Here is an 18,025-nt window from a genome sequence, read left to right on the forward strand (position 1 = left end):
CCCTTATTACCGTGCTAGTGCTCTTTCGAAATAAGATATCGCCATCTGTTCCTTTTTACTATGAAAATTCTAAAATTATATTCCTATATTAACTTTATTGGAGCATATCTACATATCACACCCCCAAACAATTATATCTGCATGCATCACGCCTTTTGGTGCTTCTGGCTATGACATTACTTTGTGCATCAGGAAAACGAAATGCCCAAAGATCAAGAAAACTATGATAAAAATTCAAGACTATAATAGAACAAACTTTGCTAATCTGGTAAGAGAGGTCCAACAGTCCTTATCACAACTATTAGTAATTTAGACAAGCATGCCCCTTTTATTACCAAGAGGAAATCTTTAAATAACCCCCCATGGCTAACTATAAGGAAGTTAAATACCCAAGGTTTATAAGTGATTAATAAAAAATAAAAACCTGTACGACGATTATAAACACTATAGAAATATGGCTAACAAGGCTGTTAATATTGCTGAGAGTAAATATATTAATTGTCCAGAGACTTCTGGAAGCCATAAAAAAGAACTCTCAAACTTTAAATGTAAATAATGTATATATAACTGAACCTTTTAACCATCACTTTATAACCAATCGCAAAATAACTGCGCCTCTCCTGATAACAATGAAATTATTCCCCCAATTTAACTTTGAAAAAGTTGACGAGAAGACTATCATGTGTTATATCAAGAAACTCAAAAATAGTTTCGCAATAGGTACTGTTGGTATCTCTGCTAAAACAATAAAGGGTTTAGCGACCCTCATATCTCCAGTTCTGGCCACAATTATAAATCTATCTTTTGAAACAAATTGTTTCACATCCCTATGGAAAGAAGCCGAAGTCTCTATTTTAAGTCTGGGAACAAGGAAGATCCCATCTCATATAGAGGCATCTCTATTCTGCAATACTTATCAAAAATTCCCGAAAAACCCAACTGTTAACAAATGTGACACAAAATTATATGCTTCATAGTAATCCATCTGGTTTTATCCCTAAGCATTCAACTATGACATGTATAATTTACATAAACTTATCAAAAGCTTTTGATTGTGTAAATCACAAGAAGTTAATAAGTTTAATGAATGTAATTTGTCTCCTGACGTCTCGAAATGGTTCATATCATATTTATCAAACAAAGCAGGCAGTCAGTATAAACGGAATTGAATCTAATAAGAGTACTATAACCTCAGGTGTCCCACATGGGAGCATTCTTGGCCCCCTAATTTTAATATGTATACTAAAAACATGTACAAATGTTTAAATTCCTCAACATCTTTCGAGTTTGCTGATGACCATTCACTGCTCACTTCTGACGAGTCAGTTGATAATGCTCTATTGAAATTACAAAACGATTGTAAAGAACTTGGAACAACTGAGTTTAAAGCTAAACTTAACAAAAGACTGTTTTCATGTTATTTTATCCCTTCAAAAATACTGAAAAATTAAAAAGCATAACCCAGATGGGAACCACAGATGTTAAAAGGGTCGATAAAATGTCAAAAATTTGCAATACCTAGGAAAACAAATATGGAATAAACTACCAACCAAAGTAAAATTTATTGCTAGTATTAACTCTTTTAAAACTGAAAAAACTAAATATGTAAGTAGTACGTAATAGCCCATTTCATGTAATTTAGGTTGTTTGCGTCAAGATTCTTTTTAGGTAAGTAAAAAAATTATTTTTGACATGTACAACAAATCATGTTCAGTAGTCTATTGCCGTTAAATGTACAGTTCAGGCAATATTTCGGTAAACCACTTTTTCACCTAAAAAAGACTATTTGAAAATTTCAACCCCTTTTAGGGGGTGTTATGTATGTAAATTCAATTCCAAGCTTTGCTGTATGATGGCACCACGGTACACAAGATATAGAAGAATGTAGCGGCAGTCAAAAAATCTTGAACACAATCAATGTATCAGTAGTCATTCCCCAATTATATTGAAATGTTTTGATTTAAACTTAAGTATGTTTTAAGTTATTTAGGATAAAGCTAGGACGCAACGCTAGTGATGGAGATGGGATCAATTCCCTTTTGAATGTTCACCAAATATTGTAGATAGGTTTATTTGTTTATTTTCAAGTTTCTCTATCTTTCATTTCAAACCAATAATACAAATTCAGCTTAAAAGAGGAAAAAATAGACTGCGCCAAGTGGAAACACTGCATGAAGTAGTAAGGGGGCCAAGTTATACAATTACTTATAGCTCTTGTAAAAGATTCCTGTACCCAAAACTCAAAATATTTTTTTCCTTAATTTTGTCATTTGACATAACAAAAATCCGATTAAGAAAACTGTGTCATTCGGTCTGTGTCTGTCCATCTTCACACTCTCCTATTGATGGGCGCCTACCTCTCCCGTCGCCTTAGTGATGGGTGGTTACTAGTCGTTGTTCACTATTTTTTATTTGAAACTGTAAAAAGATATTTGAACAAACTAAGTAATCCAGCCACGGATTATTAGAACAATACAAAATGAATAACACTACTTCTAACAAAACTAGTTAACTTATCAACAATCAATTAGTCACACATGTATTCAAAATTAAATAAAAACTTTTTATTAAAATAATACATTTGTTTTGACTAGTCTGGTTAAGAAATAATTATTCATAGAATTAAGTTTTAAATGTTCATAAATCAGAATCCTTCCTCAAAAAAAGAATCGTGGGTTTCTTCATGCCACATACCAACTCCTGTATGATAAAAAAAAATATCCTGGTTATACTGATTAAGAAAATATAAAATAACCCTATCCAAACTTTAGTTTTAACATGCATCAATATACTTGAGACAATATAAAAAATTTAAGCCCTTTTGGGAGTATTTTGAGAGTATTTTTTAAGATTACAAGGGGCCCAAATGGGTGACCAACATCAAAAAAAAAGAAAGAAAAATAGATTACATTATGTGGTTGGCAAGGGGTTTAAAATTGCTCAAAGAATGGCTTCTTGTACACAAGTTTGTGTTAAGGGATAATGAAAAGCTTAAATAACCTATCTTTTATCAATTCCTAAACCAAAAATAAGTCCAAAAATATACTTACACAATTAAAAAAACTTCTGAGAAAAACGGGCCTCTGTGTTTTCAATGCATTTTGACTGTATTCTGCGCTTTTTCCGATTCGGCAATGGCAGCCCATGAAATCGCATTTTACTTCCAGTCTCAAGAGCCAATAAGTAAGTAAAACGCGATTTTATTATCGAGACAAGTGCAGAATACAGTTTGGATATATCGAAATCACCAAGACCCGTTTTTCTCCATGTTTTAATTTAATTAAAAATAGTTTAATTTTTTTGGTAATGTAAGTATATTTTTGGTTAAGGAATTGATAACATATAGGTTATTTACCCTTTTCATTATCCCTTTAAATGAGAAGTACTCTGTAAAGTCCAGAGCCAAATATTACAAAATAATTCAAACCCCGTGCAAACTATTTGAAAATATTACTTTTCTTACATTACTGATTGTAACAACCCTTCTAAAATTTTAACTTAAAAGACTAGTTACACAAAATTTTGCTCTTCTCTTATTAATCACTAGAGTATCTTATTACCTCTTTCTTTATAGTTTTTACAATTAATTTGTTGTATTTCTGCTCTATGACAACTTTGAAAACCATGTTTTAATTAAAAAATAATATTACTAACATCTTTCTGGTCACTATTCATAAGAAGATAGCTGCATAAACTTTCACTCTCTGTATCTAATGTTGGAAGCATTAAACTTGTAGGTTTCGATGCCAGTTCCTCACCATGTATGTAGTTCCCACCATCTGAGTGTGAGGACTGACTGCTAGCAACAAAACTCCTAATTAAGATTAAAACATGAAATGTAAAGTTACTTATCAATATCATCAAAAACCAACCGGCATTGTGGGGAAAGAGAAAATGGACTATCAGCAGGAACACACGATGCGGAACTTGATGCTCGGGTACCAGTGCCTAGTATAAAATAAGATATATAAACATTGGCTCAAGTATTACTACTTCAGATGAGTTATATTTGTGGTCTATAGTGACAGGAAAAACATTTTAGAGCTTTATAGTTTGTTACATTTTTTCCATATCAATTAATGCTAGAATAAATTAGGACCTCAATGGTTGTAATAATATATTTCATGTTCTTTGGAAGCTTAAGCTATCTAAATTTAAATCAAAAACACTTGATATGCACTAATACAATATGGAAAAATTCAATGGTGGAGTTTCAATATCAAACTCAAAAACAAAACAAAACATCAATTTTAGAGATATTGTAAATATTTTTTTTAGTTCATAAGCATTAATTAAGGACACTTTTCCCTTTTCAATAAAGGAGAGGGATGCTACTGGCTAATAATTTTTTTTTTAACTTTACAAGGTGGACTAGCTTATAGCTACCAAAACAATTGGGATAATGGGCTTTGAGGTGTAATGGAATTGACCCTAAAAATAGTCATCCTTAGTCAAATTAAAACAATTCACTTACTGGAACAAGAACTTCGTTCAGAATTGCTAGCACTCCTTTTAAATTTTTGAGATTGATTAGTTGCAGATTTATTTAATGCACTATTTGGCAAAGGTGCAACAGAATCAACCTCAGAATGGTTTGCTGGAGCAACATCATTTTCCATTTCAGATTTTGGTCCAGTGTCTCTATTAACCTGAATGAAATTAATTTTTTATTTATACGTTACTAGAAATTAAAAACAATTTCAAAATAAATAAAAACTATTTTTCAAGACATTTAAGTGTATTAAGTAATTAAATAAAAGAGTATTTTAAAGGTGCTAATAATACCAATACTGCTTACCCAAATATAGCTCTAGCATATTGAAAAACCTCATATTGGTTTATAATAAATATTACTGAAGAGCCAATAGATTTCTAACAAATCCAATTTAACCTCCTCCAAATTAATGTTGATATATTACTATCATGAACATATTGAAATATAAATATTCAACCATATAACATTTCCCTCATAACATTTTGATTTAAATAAGTGGAATCTTTTGGGTCTAGTGACTAAGGCAAACAGAAGACAAAATGATCTGAAATCAGAACTTCATAAGATTGTAGTGAAATTTTTTTGCATGTAATTACTACGAGTTACATGAATGCATACCTATACAGGCTCGTGAGCCCGAGCTACATTTCAGTCCGATACCATGCTTATTTTAAAGATTTAAAGAGTCCGAGCGGAGACCTAACTATTCTGGTCTTTTCATTTGAGCCCGAACCCGTATAATTACTCATAAAAATACCGAGCCCGAGATGAGATCATTGAAATTATAAAATACTGTTGTGAACCCGAGATGAGTCCATTGTCATACATATAAATAGTCATGAGCTTGGGCTGAGCCCATTACCATTTTATGAGCAGTACCAGAGCTGAGAGTCAAAAATTTATGCAAGCTCGAAATAAGCCAATTTTGAGCCCGATAGGAGTCCATTTTTTAGTTTGACCAGCTGGCACTCGAGTAAAAAACCAACGGCGAGAAGAGAGACTATAAATTTAAAATAGTCAAACAGATTTATTTGTTTACTTTTATCTTGTGAACCCAGTAATTGCTCAGTCACTCAGAAAACCTTGCAATAACTTCGAAATTTCAGTAGAATGCCCAGTAATTGACTCGGGCTACACATGCAAATTTTGCAGTGATGATTGTTAACACCAATTATACGATAATGCATGTTAAAGTAAGACTGTGGCATCTGAGACTAAGATGAGTCCACGATTTGGAAAAACAGTTGTGAGACTGAGATGAGTACTTATGTTTAATAACATTAAAAGTGTGCTTTAGCTTTATTATGAAAAAAATGTGAGACTGATCTCAGATCTCGAGTAGATTATAACAAATAATTAGCCCAGGACATGCCCTCAAAAAACTGAGTGCTAAAATTTGTGAGACTGAGACCAAGGGTTAACTATAAAAATTAGTGAGATTGAGCCTAAGCCCAAAGTACATTTCCTAATTCTCATGAGCTGAGCCAGAGACCAATGAGGTAGAATAAATAGAGATCCAAATCCGCCTTCCACGACCTACCGTTTTGCGGGACAGTGTTTGTTAAGTTGAAGAGTTAGGCCTACAAAATGAACTTAATCAAATCGTGTTGGCGCCATCTATCGTGTTATTGGAAAACTAAAACTTACTATATTTTGCAAAAGTGTCTGCTTATAGAAACAGATGGTGCCAACACTATTCGATAGAGTTGAAACTTAAGCCTAATTATCCTACTCGAATAAAACGTGTCCCATGAATCCCAGATTGGTTTGGATCTCTATTTATTCTACCTCATTGCCAGAGACCTAGCATTGGTGTACATTTATCCATGAATGTTAAGTAAAATTAAAAAAATAGTCACTTTCTTGTTGTTATGGTTCAACCAACTTGAATAAATAGACCGAAAATTGCTTTCCTTGAATCTGTGACCATCTAAAAAATGGATTGTTAATATAATATAAAATGGCTTTTCATGTTACAAATTACCAGTATTTGAGTTATTCATTGAATGGTATGGCTCATTTGATGGCCAAAATTCCGGAATGTTTTCGGGATCATAAAATTTTCCATTTCCTTAATAAAACAGAAATAGTCCATTTGGTTAAAAAGGTTGTCTAGCTTTGACAATGGAATTAGTGTTTTAGCAGGAATGCTATTGCTATCTAGTGACATATTTTAGAACTTTACATTTGTAGGGTTTTGCATTAAATAAATCAAAATGTCCTAAAAGTTTTCGTGAAAATTTCCCCAAAAATTATTAAAACTTTCTTAGAAAAACAATTTATATTTTTCAATTACTTATAATGGCATCTACAAGTTTAAAACTTATGAAGAAATATGTAATTTTTTTTTACAAAATTTCCTCTTCATTAAATCACAAAATAGGATTCATAAATTAATTTGTGGCCTTTCAATAGAAAATTTTAAAAGCTGAAATTGGAAGTTACGTTAGAGTAGTCAAATAGCCTGACAAAAATTTAGTAAAAATTACTATTTTTAATAGTACATTTATAGATTTGTGGGTAAAGAGATTTTCAACTAGTTTCATTCAAAAAGTTCTCTTGCGCAATTTGATGGAATTGACTGCAGAACAAGTAATCTCACCTTATAAGGTGAGATTTTAGCTATACATACAGTAGCTAAAATCTCTACATCTGTCGAAGATTAAGCAATAGTCTGAGTCATCTGTAAAAAATTGGCATCAGTATGAATAAAATAACTGATTTATTAATATGGAAAGCTCAATCTCAGCATGGAAAGGACTGTGATAAGAGATAAAAAAATAGCACCAGCTCTCTCGCCACACTTAAGTGATTCCCATAAGTGTAGAAATATCGACAATGTTAAATACAAAATTGATGTACGGATGTTGAAATAGAATTGGAAAAATTGAAGTGTAATTGCGAGTATTATAGTTAATATATAAAACAGTCAATACAAAAAGGTTTGACGTGCAGCAAGCAGTATCGTGCAAACTTATCGCTACATGCGAAATACCAGAGTTCTGACATTAGAGAAAAATGCAACTAAATCCCATGATCAGGTAAAAAAAATTACCAGAAATTTCTTGTTAAGGCAATGGACAGACCTGAATTAAAAAGATTCCTTACAGTCACATCAGGTTCCTTATTACATTTTACAAAATACTAAATGACTTCTGAAGCCTTGTATTTGTCAATGAGAATGAAGATAACAATTTTGAATTCAAATTATAAGTAACTGTTACTATTCTGAAGTGGTAAATATCTGGTGACAAAAAATATTAAAATAATCGTTAGCTCTGACACGACCAAAATAAATATTTCTTATCAGAAAATATTTCAGAACAAAAATGTTACATTTGGGCCATTTTACCAGATTTTGGGTCAGAAAAATGTAAGAGAATAAAAGAATTTATGCCTAATTTTCAAGTTTTTTTGTTCTGCCAAAATTCAAATCAGCTGCTGTATTTTTTTAGTTACTATTTTTAACTTTTTCAAGACCGAAGTCACCATTCAACACTTTTTAACTTATTATCATTTGAAACGTGTAATTTTACTATTCTTTTAAATTAAACCCATAGAAATCTCATAGGTAACTAGAATGCTGCCGTGTAACTGGCAAATGGGCCAAACGCCGTGACAGACGATAGCCAGATCTCAGCCAATCAGAGCTCAAAGAGTGGTTCTGCCAAGAATTTAATGTCACCAGAGAGAATGACGTCACCTATCTCCCGCTATAGTAGCGGATCCAAGGAGGATTGTTAGATGAAAACTATTCGTGAGTTCTGAACCGTTAAGAGAACGGCCTAGGACTGAGCTGTGACGTCACACAAAAGTTCAGGATAGTTCAGAGCTTTTGTACGAATAGTTGTGATTCGTACAATTTGACGTACGCAGCCCGATGTGCAGACGAATTTTAGAGATTTCAACCTTGAGTTCCGGCCAGTACTTGCTCTTGAGCAGGTACCATTAAGAACGGTTCCGAACGGTTCAACAAGAGGTTCTTGTCTGCGAATAGTTTGCATTTGGGTAGTTCTAGAATTTTTTTGCCGAATAGTGTGCATGGGGACTGGTTGAACGGTTCAGAACTCACGAATAGTTTTCAGCTATTATCCTCCTTGGCGGAACCACTCTACGGCCTCTCATTGGCTGAAGGTTCAAGGCGAACTGGCGTCAAGCTCGGCCGTAGGCGGCAGCATTCTAGTTACCTATGAGATTTCTATGATTAAACCTGAGGTTCATTATAGAACAATGATATCATTGATATGAGAAGAAAACTTACTTATTTTGGCTTATATTTTAATGCCAAAATTTGCTCTTAGCTACTTTGTTTTGTCAGTTTTTGCCACTGTTAGGGACTATTCTCAAAAAATGTCAATTAGGTAAAAATGCTTTTAAGATATTAACAGTAGATCACAAAGGCATTTGGCTCAATTATGTTCGCTGTAATGCTTCCAATTGACATTTCAAATATACAAATTATTTCAAAAATGAAATTCAAAAAGTTTATGCATTGTGGATTGAATTGATTGAAACTTTCAAAGGGAGAATACAGTAGTTTTAAAAATTGGTAACATCACTGTATAGTGAGGGTGACAATTAATTTATTTAGTCATAGAGAGGGTTTTAACTTTCCATTTAATCAAATCAAATGTCTTAAAAAATGTATAAATATTTTTTTTAAATAACACTGTCTTAAGTAAAATGAATTTTTTGGAGTGTTCTTAACATTATTATTGTATTTATTTATATTTATTATATCAATCGCTAGTCGACTTTGCCCTCCTCGCCACTCATTAATTAATAAAAATTAAACTTAAAACTTAAACCCTGCTAAAATTCTATTTGAGTATGTTTCAATAGGAGATTATAATATTTTTATTCAGTGAGCAATTTAGTAAAATCTATTTTTACTTCAGGGGATACGTGGCTCACTTGAAAATTTTATCCATATAGCGGTAGTAATTGTAACTATGATTATTAAGTGTTTCTATCACTCACTCTTTATCAAGACATGGTTTTTGGAGTCTATTTGTGGTCTTTTTCTGATGGTTACTGATATTTGATTATATAACGAAGCTTTTCACTAGGCTTAACTATAAAAAAAGAGGTGATATTAATATTGATTTTATCTTACTCTTGTATGGTTTCACTGAAGAAGTCACAATTTCTCTTATATCCGACACAAAAGCCTCATCTGGATGCGGAAATACTTTTTCAGGCATTAATGCTTGGCTGTCTGAAATAATAAGTAAAAATACAGGTATTTATTTGAAATTTCAAAAAAAAATTACAAACTTGAAGTAAGCTTACTATAGGTAACAAATTTTAATGGTTTGAGTGAAAATATTGAAATAAAACTTGATTGTGCAATATGCATTAAATTACAAAAACAAAATAAACAGGGCGGACCTTTCCCTGACAAAACCATTAACAATGTACCAATTACAATTTCACATGCAAAGTATTATAAAAATCATCTAATTGAAAAGTTAATTGTTAGTTTTAAATAGTTTAAGATTGTTTGAAAAATTGTACATGAAACAGCAGCATTTTGGTCTGGCAGCACTTGTTTCTCCTTATGTCATAAGGAGAAAAATCAACATTAAATTTTGGGCAGAATTTGTATACATTGTTTTTAAAATATATTTTGGATTTTAAAACAACACATTTAAGTAAATAAATAGTTATTGACAAGATAGGAAAAATATTTTTAAGATTTAAAAGTAGTGGAGAAGCAAAGTTTGTCATTCTATTTAATATTTAGTTAATGGTTTATGTTAATTTATGTGCTTTAGATATTGGATAAAATGCTACGTTTTTCACTCAAGTGTGAAAAATTTCACCTGCCTATGTATTTATAGGTTACACATTAATAATTAGTAATAATAACTTACCAACGACACTGCTCTTTCTTTTTAATGATTTTATTGAAATTTCTATACTCTCTTCGAAGAGGTCTTTAATCTTTTTAAAATTTTTCATGTCAACGCCTGCTTTGTGATAATGGATTTTACCATTTTTAATTGTTAAAAACAATGAAGAAATATTTTCATTATCATACAAATCATCAATCTGTAACAGTTTAAGTTTAAAGTAAGCTTACATAAAAATAAGTTTAATTTTTACTCCAACTGTATACTATGTCTTAAACGTAACTCATCAATTAATGGCACAAAACACCTCTAGGATCTAAACTGAATTATAAATAATTTTATCAGCTGATTTAAGAACTGGAATTATTTAAGTTTTCTTCTCAATACTTGAACTAATAAGAATAATATTCTTACTGGTATATGTGTGAGGTTTTATATAGGACCAACCATTATAAAGTCCAGCTTTCTCCTGAGCAGGCCAGAGAGGTAAACTGGTCACAACGTTCTGGGATGAACAGTAACACCTTTCTTTTTGTATTCGTATCTAAGTGACTGCAGCCTAAGCTCTCCAGTTGCGTGCTCACTTTCTCTGTACGGCTGTTTTTTCACTAGTTATAAGAAAATTATTATTGCAGAAATGTTCACCTCTTGCAGCAGAGTACATGATGGTTACTCTCCACGCTTAAGGGCTAGAGACCTTCCAGCATTTTTTTAAACTTAAGCGTTTCATTTCTCTCAGAATTTACTCTGAAGTTCTTGACAAGGTGCTACATGGCAAATTTTAATAATATTACTCTACATATAACCCTTACCAAAACAAAACTGGTATTTTAGTGGATTCAACATGTTTTCCATTAAATAAAAATGTTTTTGAGAAGTTTTAACTTGGTTCAACCTATTTTATTCATTTTGATAGCTATATGTCAAACGAACTACTTATCTATGCATCAAATATACCTGGTGTTTAGCAAGTGCAAAACTGACCTTTAGCTAGTGAAAAAAGCTATGTATGATGAAGTGGTACTAGCGTGATATAAATGAGTAGTTACCTAGCTAAATAGCGACTGTACTATCAGTAGAGGTCTGTTATTATGTATAAACCTATTTTCTAAAAAGGACAGGCCTACCCTTAAAAAAAATAAGTTGTCTAGGAACTACTTAAAATTGGTTTTTGTAACTAAATTTAACTAAAAACCAACTTAACTAGTTTATTGAAATATGCTGATAGCTTAATATCAACTAAAATGTGTATACCAACTATATACAAACTTAAGTCCAACTTATTTTTTGGTAAGGGTAGTTATTACATGAAAATTTTTCAATTTTCCCAAAGGTAGCAACTGTGACCTGGTTTCTTAAAATACTAGCCTGGAAATATAAAGTGGTGTGTCATTTGAGAAAAATACAATGTTGAAACTAGGGATTAACATAGTTCTTTCACCTTTGACAGGGTTCCCTAACAGTCAATAGTACCAAAAATTTATGTAGGAATTATAAGGCAAAATTCATAATATAGAATTGCAGGACTGTATTTCCCTATTTATAGGAATTTTACAGGATAAAAAATGTAAGAGGGTTTAAGTTCTTCAAGACTGCAAAATCAAACTTACATAATCAAAGGTTAAATATTTGATAGACTGATATTATCTGAATATCTTTGGAGGTCTTTCTTTGGAATGTAAATAAATGTTATAGCAATATTAAAGACAGTGAACTTAACTAAATATATACCATTGGTTTATGGAAATTATTTTCAATTCAAGTATAAGTTATTTGCTACGAGCCTATTTAGCTCAGTGGGGCTGAAGCTTTAGCATTTACTAAGAGGGTACCCTATACACCATCTGTAAAATCTTCTCTTGCAACTTTGACTGAATTATTATTATGTTTCTGTTGGCCTCCTGAAAGGTGATGATGATCAATTTTGGAAGCTAATTGATGAAGTATGTTATTATAAGAGCCATTAACTTTTAATCTGCTATGGTTTTAATTAATATATTACTATTCAATTAGTGATGATTTATAAAACTTCCTAAAATTGAAATGCTGGAAAAAATCATATAACTGATTTACAGTGTTGGGTAGTATTTACCAGCAGTATTTTAATTACTATACAAATAATAAAAATGGTAATTTAAATACATTTATGGGATTTGTATTTACATGTTCGCAGTAATGGGGGGGGGGGGAGATAATGGCCCCAGGCGTTCCAAGCAAAGCGATAAAAGACGCTGGTATGTGCCCATTAACGTATTTTATCAGAGTCAGTTTTAATGAGAGCTTTTGTCATAAACGTAAATTTTTATCGCTTTTCTAAGAGGGTTTGGTTTCTTAAAAGCTCGTTTATCAAAATTGAGTTTATACTTTCCCAAGCACGTTTTTCGTAAGCGATTACTTTGGTAGGTAAATTTTCTCACTAGGGCGTCTCATTTAAAATTACCCCCTTTTGACCGAGAAGATAAAAATCCGAATACAATCAAAATATTAGAAGCATAATGTGTAACAGACAACTGAAACACAGTGTTACTTCTTAGCAATATGGCAGACCCCAAAGCTAAAGCCCAGCTGCTGCACCAATCCCAATATTAGTGCGCATATCGCCGGAATGTCTCAAGCACTAGCCATTTTTTTTAAATAGTTTTTTTATTGAATGCGGAAGTAGACCATTAACATGCAGAAGGATGACTATTATTGCCTATGACCTGGAATATTTGAAACAATTAAGTTTGACATTTTCAGCATGTAAGATAAGTCGGTCAGGTACCCTGGCTGCAACGAAATTGACCGGTTGTGACCAGATAAATAGCGGATGCTGTTTAATAGCTTCTTAATTTAATCAGTTACTCAAAATTAAGTACACCTTTCCTATATTTTAAGCTTCTTCCAAGTATTTTTGGATAACGGGGACGAAATGTAAATCGGTATAGAAATCGGACGCGCCCTTTGTTTCAAATTTCATTTAAAAACTTTTAGTCGAGAATGTAGTCAATTAGCTATACATTAAAGAGAGTGCATATCTTCACTTTATAATATTATTTAAATTATAATTCTGGAAGAAAAATATCACTCCTTAGCTGCATAATTTCTTTCGATTAATAAATGAACCAATAAACTGCCTGTTTACATTAAGGTCATGTTTATTTATATGGCGAAGGCCACAAAGCATAACTAAGTCTCTGGTTTGGGCAGTTTACAAACTGTGCTAATGGACCCATTCCAAAACGACCCACAACTGCTGATTTATTTTTTCTAGAATGCCTATCATTTCAAAATAAGTTTCTGAAATGTATTTAAAAAAATGTTTACATGCTATTCTAACTTTCTACAAAATATAGATTTCATGAAACTTACATATTGTTCAATGAGCCTGTACCTAGTTTGTAATCTTCTTCGTTTGGCCCTTTTGTGCTCACTGGGAGGGTGCTTATCTTCTCTTTTTTTTGGTTTATGACTCATAATGGCCAAGGACAAATCACTGCAGTGCTTATTTACCTTTCTTAAAGGTAAAGAAAATTGATCAAGAACTTTTGTAACATTTCCTAAAATTTATTTACTCAGAAATATAATATTATTCATTCAAAGATAAATTATTACATTCAATAAATAATGTTTAAACCAATTTAATTTTTACACTTCTGAGCTTTATTCTATCAGTCTTTAGAAATCTCATGATTGTTGACTATCTCAGACGAGCATTATAAGGTAAATGGTAATAGTAAGTGTAGGGAGCTGCTGGCTAGCGTAGCATGAAGGGCTTGTAACCCAGCCACCTGTTTTAAGTCATTATAAGTAGCTAGATGACTTGGGCCTAGGGTGGTGCCTTGGGTATTAGCGTAGCTGATTATTATATGACAACCAACCTAACCCATGGCCCCCTGGAGCAATTATTGTGGGAAACAAAAATATGTATAAAAATACACTTGGAATGCCTATCCCGTCATAGCGCTTAGCCGCAGATGATGGACCCCAGTAATGGACATTTACATCTGGTTGTGGTGATGCCCGATCGATTGGCTCTTTACTTTATAATTCTCAAAAAATGAAAGTCACTCCTCCTTCAACTAGGGAATGCAACTTGATTAATTTTAAGCACTTTTGCTTTAGGGCTAATCACAATAGATTAGCATACACTAATAAAGTACTATACTATAAAGTATACAAGTCTATGTCAAAGTCATCTCTCAATGATCTTAGAAATACCTAAATCTGTTCATTCATTCATTCTTTTTGTAAGAACTGTTCACAGAGTACACAAAATTGGTTTGGTTAGACTTTAAATATGTAATGGGTGCACAAACCTGCGTGTACGTAATCACACGTGCTATTAACGTGTAAATCAAAAGAACTACCAAAATTTCTGATAAATAGGCAGCTTGAGGTGTTAGCCGCAACCACCAAAAATTGATAAAATAAAACTCACAGCGGATTAAAAGCCGCGGCTACCCCAAGTAGTACTACGGTTTATTAAGATCTCTTTTCATAAACCAAATAGGCAAAAACAAAATAATACCTAATGAAAACTATTAATTGATTATTATTAGTTAAAAACAAGTGAAATATTTTTAATAAAATATCCAAACTTTTAAATCATTATTATTTTCAAACTTATCCTACAAATTTAAAATATCACCCATAAAATTCAATTATAGGCTAGCAAAAAAACTTGAGAGAAGTTGCACAGCAGTAGAGGTAGGTTGCACTTTACGTAGTGTCTAGAATTAGTAATTACTGCAACTTATTTGACGTCTTCGCAACTGGATCGTTAAATTGGCGGCCATATGCCTTCCAAAAACCACAGCGATAAGGCATAACCCTTCGTCATCACACTCCGATGGAATTATTTCTGGACTCAACTGATATGCCAGAAAACCAACTTATCTTTTGAAATACGAAATTTTTTCGATGTTCTATAATTGGTCAACAAAATGTAAAAATTTCAAGACCTACCTTCCATTTAAATGAAAAATTATGTAGCACGAGCAACTTAGCAAAATGGCGATACAAAAATCGAGGAGCTAGGAACAGCAACCCCTCCTAGTGCAACCTACCTATAAGCTGCAAACAAATTTTTTTCATATATCTAAACCCTCTCCTACTTTCTCTTCTCATTTCGCGACAAGCTCTATGTAGAAATCTACCATTCTGACACACTTTTGGGTCTTATGTCGCTATTGATCATAGCTAGAGCCAACCCTGAGATATTAAAATTTAATTACATTAGTCAGAGGTTTTTTAAATATTTTTCTTCAACTCACCATATTCAATTGTTATATAATGGGGGTCATTTAAGTCGTGCCTTATTTCTTTAGAAGCTTACACCTAACATGCACATGCATATAACCCAGTTTTTTAGAATCCGGTAAAAAAAATAAAATAACCCACACAAGATACAATTTGCAACAACAAAAATTCGCAACTCATTAAAATAATAAATTTTTTAAAGTATTTAAAATACTAAAACCATATTTTAGTTGAATTTTCACATATATAACCCGCTCATGAATATAACACACACTAGCATATAACCCACAGACAGTGTACGTCGCTTTGCTATAGAGACAACTTCCTATTCCTATTTAGTTATAATTTTGTTGTCATTCAATGACGAAGCAGGCAACCGCGATGGCAATTCGCAGGCACGGGATGTCACTAGTGAATTTACTACCAAGGTTTCAATTTTTTTATTGATTTAATTTATGATAGCGCAACTCAAAAAACAAAAATTAAGTCTTAACTGAAAGCAAACTACTTTATTTACCTTCGCTGCTCCATTAGTGTACCAGATATACAATCGAATAAGTAAAAAACTGTGAACAGAGTTTTGAAGCAGTGAAATCAGAGTTTAGCTACACACTATTATTCTCGAAACAATTAAAAAGCGTCCTAAAGCATTAATAATTTCGGAATTTAGTTCAAATAAGGAAATTTTGGTTTTACATTTGGAAATAATAATCAGCTAGGCTAATACCCAAGGCCTAAGTCATCAAGCGACTTTTAAAGCCATTAATTCAGGTAGATGCGTTACGATGCGTAGGAGGGTGGTGGCAAGCCCTTCAACAAGACGCAACAGCTCTTACACTTACTATTACCTTTAAATTCAACAAGTTTTTAAGGAAGGGTAAATGTAAGAGCTCGGGGGAAAACCCCTTAAACCAGTGGGAAGAAAACTTTCAACCTCAACGCAGGAGTTGGTCCGCGTTCCCACCCAGTGCCACAAGCTGGAATCGAATGCGGCTCCGCTTGCTGCGAGGCGAAAGAGCTAAACACTCTGCTACCCATTGCTCTACCAACCGCGCTTCCAAACATCCAGAAACTGTTGTCATTTTCAGCAAATAAAATCGTACCCCAGGTTTTTGAAGGAGTTGCGTCTCTCTATAGTGAAGAGACTTTACACTGAGCAGCAGTTTTAAAGAATCCTGTAAAAATAACTGGAGTAGCCCGCTACAGCCAAAATTCCCAACTCGTTGCTTCAAATACAAACACGATACTAATTTCAATGCGCTATTTTAACCATACTAGTTGAAAAATGCTAGTGTGCGAGACTTGGTGGTTTAAAGGCCCAAAATGGCTTTGTATTAGTTATTTTTACATAATAGGTTAAAAATATGACTACTTTAATTCTGAAAGTTATATCTTGAATGAAGTCAATCAATTCAAGGTGGATAATATGCCGAAAAATAGGGTTTTAAATATATAAGCCTTGGTTAGTCACTCGTTTCAGTCGTCTGACATTGCGAACTTTAAATACAATATTAATCGTAAATGGAATCAATATAAAATTAAAAAATATTAAAAGTAAACTTCTGTCAGTTGTTATAATTTATAAGTAAAAGATGATTCTATTAATAACAATCCCAAATAAAAGTATACATACACGAGGTTATACGAACACGAGGTTAATTCGTCGGCAGATCGTACAGAAGCGTCGTAGCAGACGCTACTAACAGCTTTTTCCTTCACCCTCTCCCATCCACCCCCCATTTTACCTTCAGCAATAGAAACTATCAATCATGATTTCGGTCGCTTTCCCCGCCGTTTTCCTTCATCCCTCCTTGGGGTAGCCTGACTCGGTTAAAAGTAACCGTAACTATTATTTCAAAGAAACTACCGTCGTTCTCGGATCTTTAACTTTTTTCATCTATATACGTCATCAACCATTGCAAATCTAATTGGTCCCTACGACGGAAACTGACGTGAATTTGGAATGAAACCGAAACCATATCAGAAGGCAAACATTCTTCCAATAGGGTTTCCATCAACGTATAAATACCATTTTCGATATTATTTTCTAACCGGACATTTAAAGTCCGTTCCATTAGTCCGAAATTTGGGAAATTTTGGACATTATTATTCAATATTTTAACAGAATCTGGTAAATTAGGAAAGGATGGAGGAATTGGAACAACTAAACCACAACCACCACCTCCAACTATTGCCTGAGACAAGGGTGGCGAATACTGCGGTGCTCGTGAGGGGCCTGTGACAGCTATGGGGTCGTTATTATGCTGAGGGGTAATATTACGAAGGGGGCTTTTAGCCGTACGGGCAGCCAACAACGCTTTAGCTTCCTCGAACATTTCGGTCGCCCTAGCAGCAGCGGCAGTAAGTTCCTCCGCGTCCCGTCGGGCAACTCCAACTTTCTCAGCCAAGCGCTGAAGGCTGTCCGTACTTGTTG

At 33.0% G+C, this 18,025-nt stretch overlaps 1 protein-coding gene across 8 annotated transcripts; it reads right to left on the bottom strand.

The window, feature by feature from the left end:
* Nucleotides 1–2,542: 2,542 nt before the first annotated feature.
* On the bottom strand, nucleotides 2,543–17,360 carry LOC149940509 (uncharacterized). 8 transcript variants are annotated; one of them, XM_090180014.1, is made up of 12 exons: nucleotides 17,225–17,344; nucleotides 13,702–13,846; nucleotides 10,765–10,958; nucleotides 10,581–10,671; nucleotides 10,372–10,467; nucleotides 9,612–9,713; nucleotides 6,480–6,566; nucleotides 6,355–6,425; nucleotides 4,475–4,649; nucleotides 3,873–3,948; nucleotides 3,655–3,814; nucleotides 2,543–2,700 (listed from the first exon to the last, which is right to left on the bottom strand). In XM_090180014.1, exons 5-12 carry the CDS (start codon nucleotides 10,457–10,459, stop codon nucleotides 2,638–2,640), a joined length of 822 nt encoding a protein of 273 aa, XP_090036140.1. In that variant the 5' UTR covers nucleotides 10,460–10,467; nucleotides 10,581–10,671; nucleotides 10,765–10,958; nucleotides 13,702–13,846; nucleotides 17,225–17,344; the 3' UTR covers nucleotides 2,543–2,637. The 8 variants fall into 8 exon arrangements, with proteins under 8 accessions (XP_090036140.1, XP_090036137.1, XP_090036138.1 ...); XM_090180011.1 differs by lacking the exon at nucleotides 10,581–10,671 and having other exon boundaries at nucleotides 3,655–3,799; nucleotides 10,372–10,549; nucleotides 10,798–10,958; nucleotides 17,225–17,360; XM_090180012.1 differs by lacking the exon at nucleotides 10,581–10,671 and having other exon boundaries at nucleotides 3,655–3,796; nucleotides 10,372–10,549; nucleotides 10,798–10,958; nucleotides 17,225–17,359.
* Between the last annotated feature and the right edge of the window lie 665 nt (nucleotides 17,361–18,025).

This window comes from Leiobunum rupestre, chromosome 6 (assembly GCF_980474605.1).
Source record: "Leiobunum rupestre chromosome 6, qqLeiRupe1.1.hap1, whole genome shotgun sequence".
Taxonomy (NCBI): domain Eukaryota; kingdom Metazoa; phylum Arthropoda; class Arachnida; order Opiliones; family Sclerosomatidae; genus Leiobunum; species Leiobunum rupestre.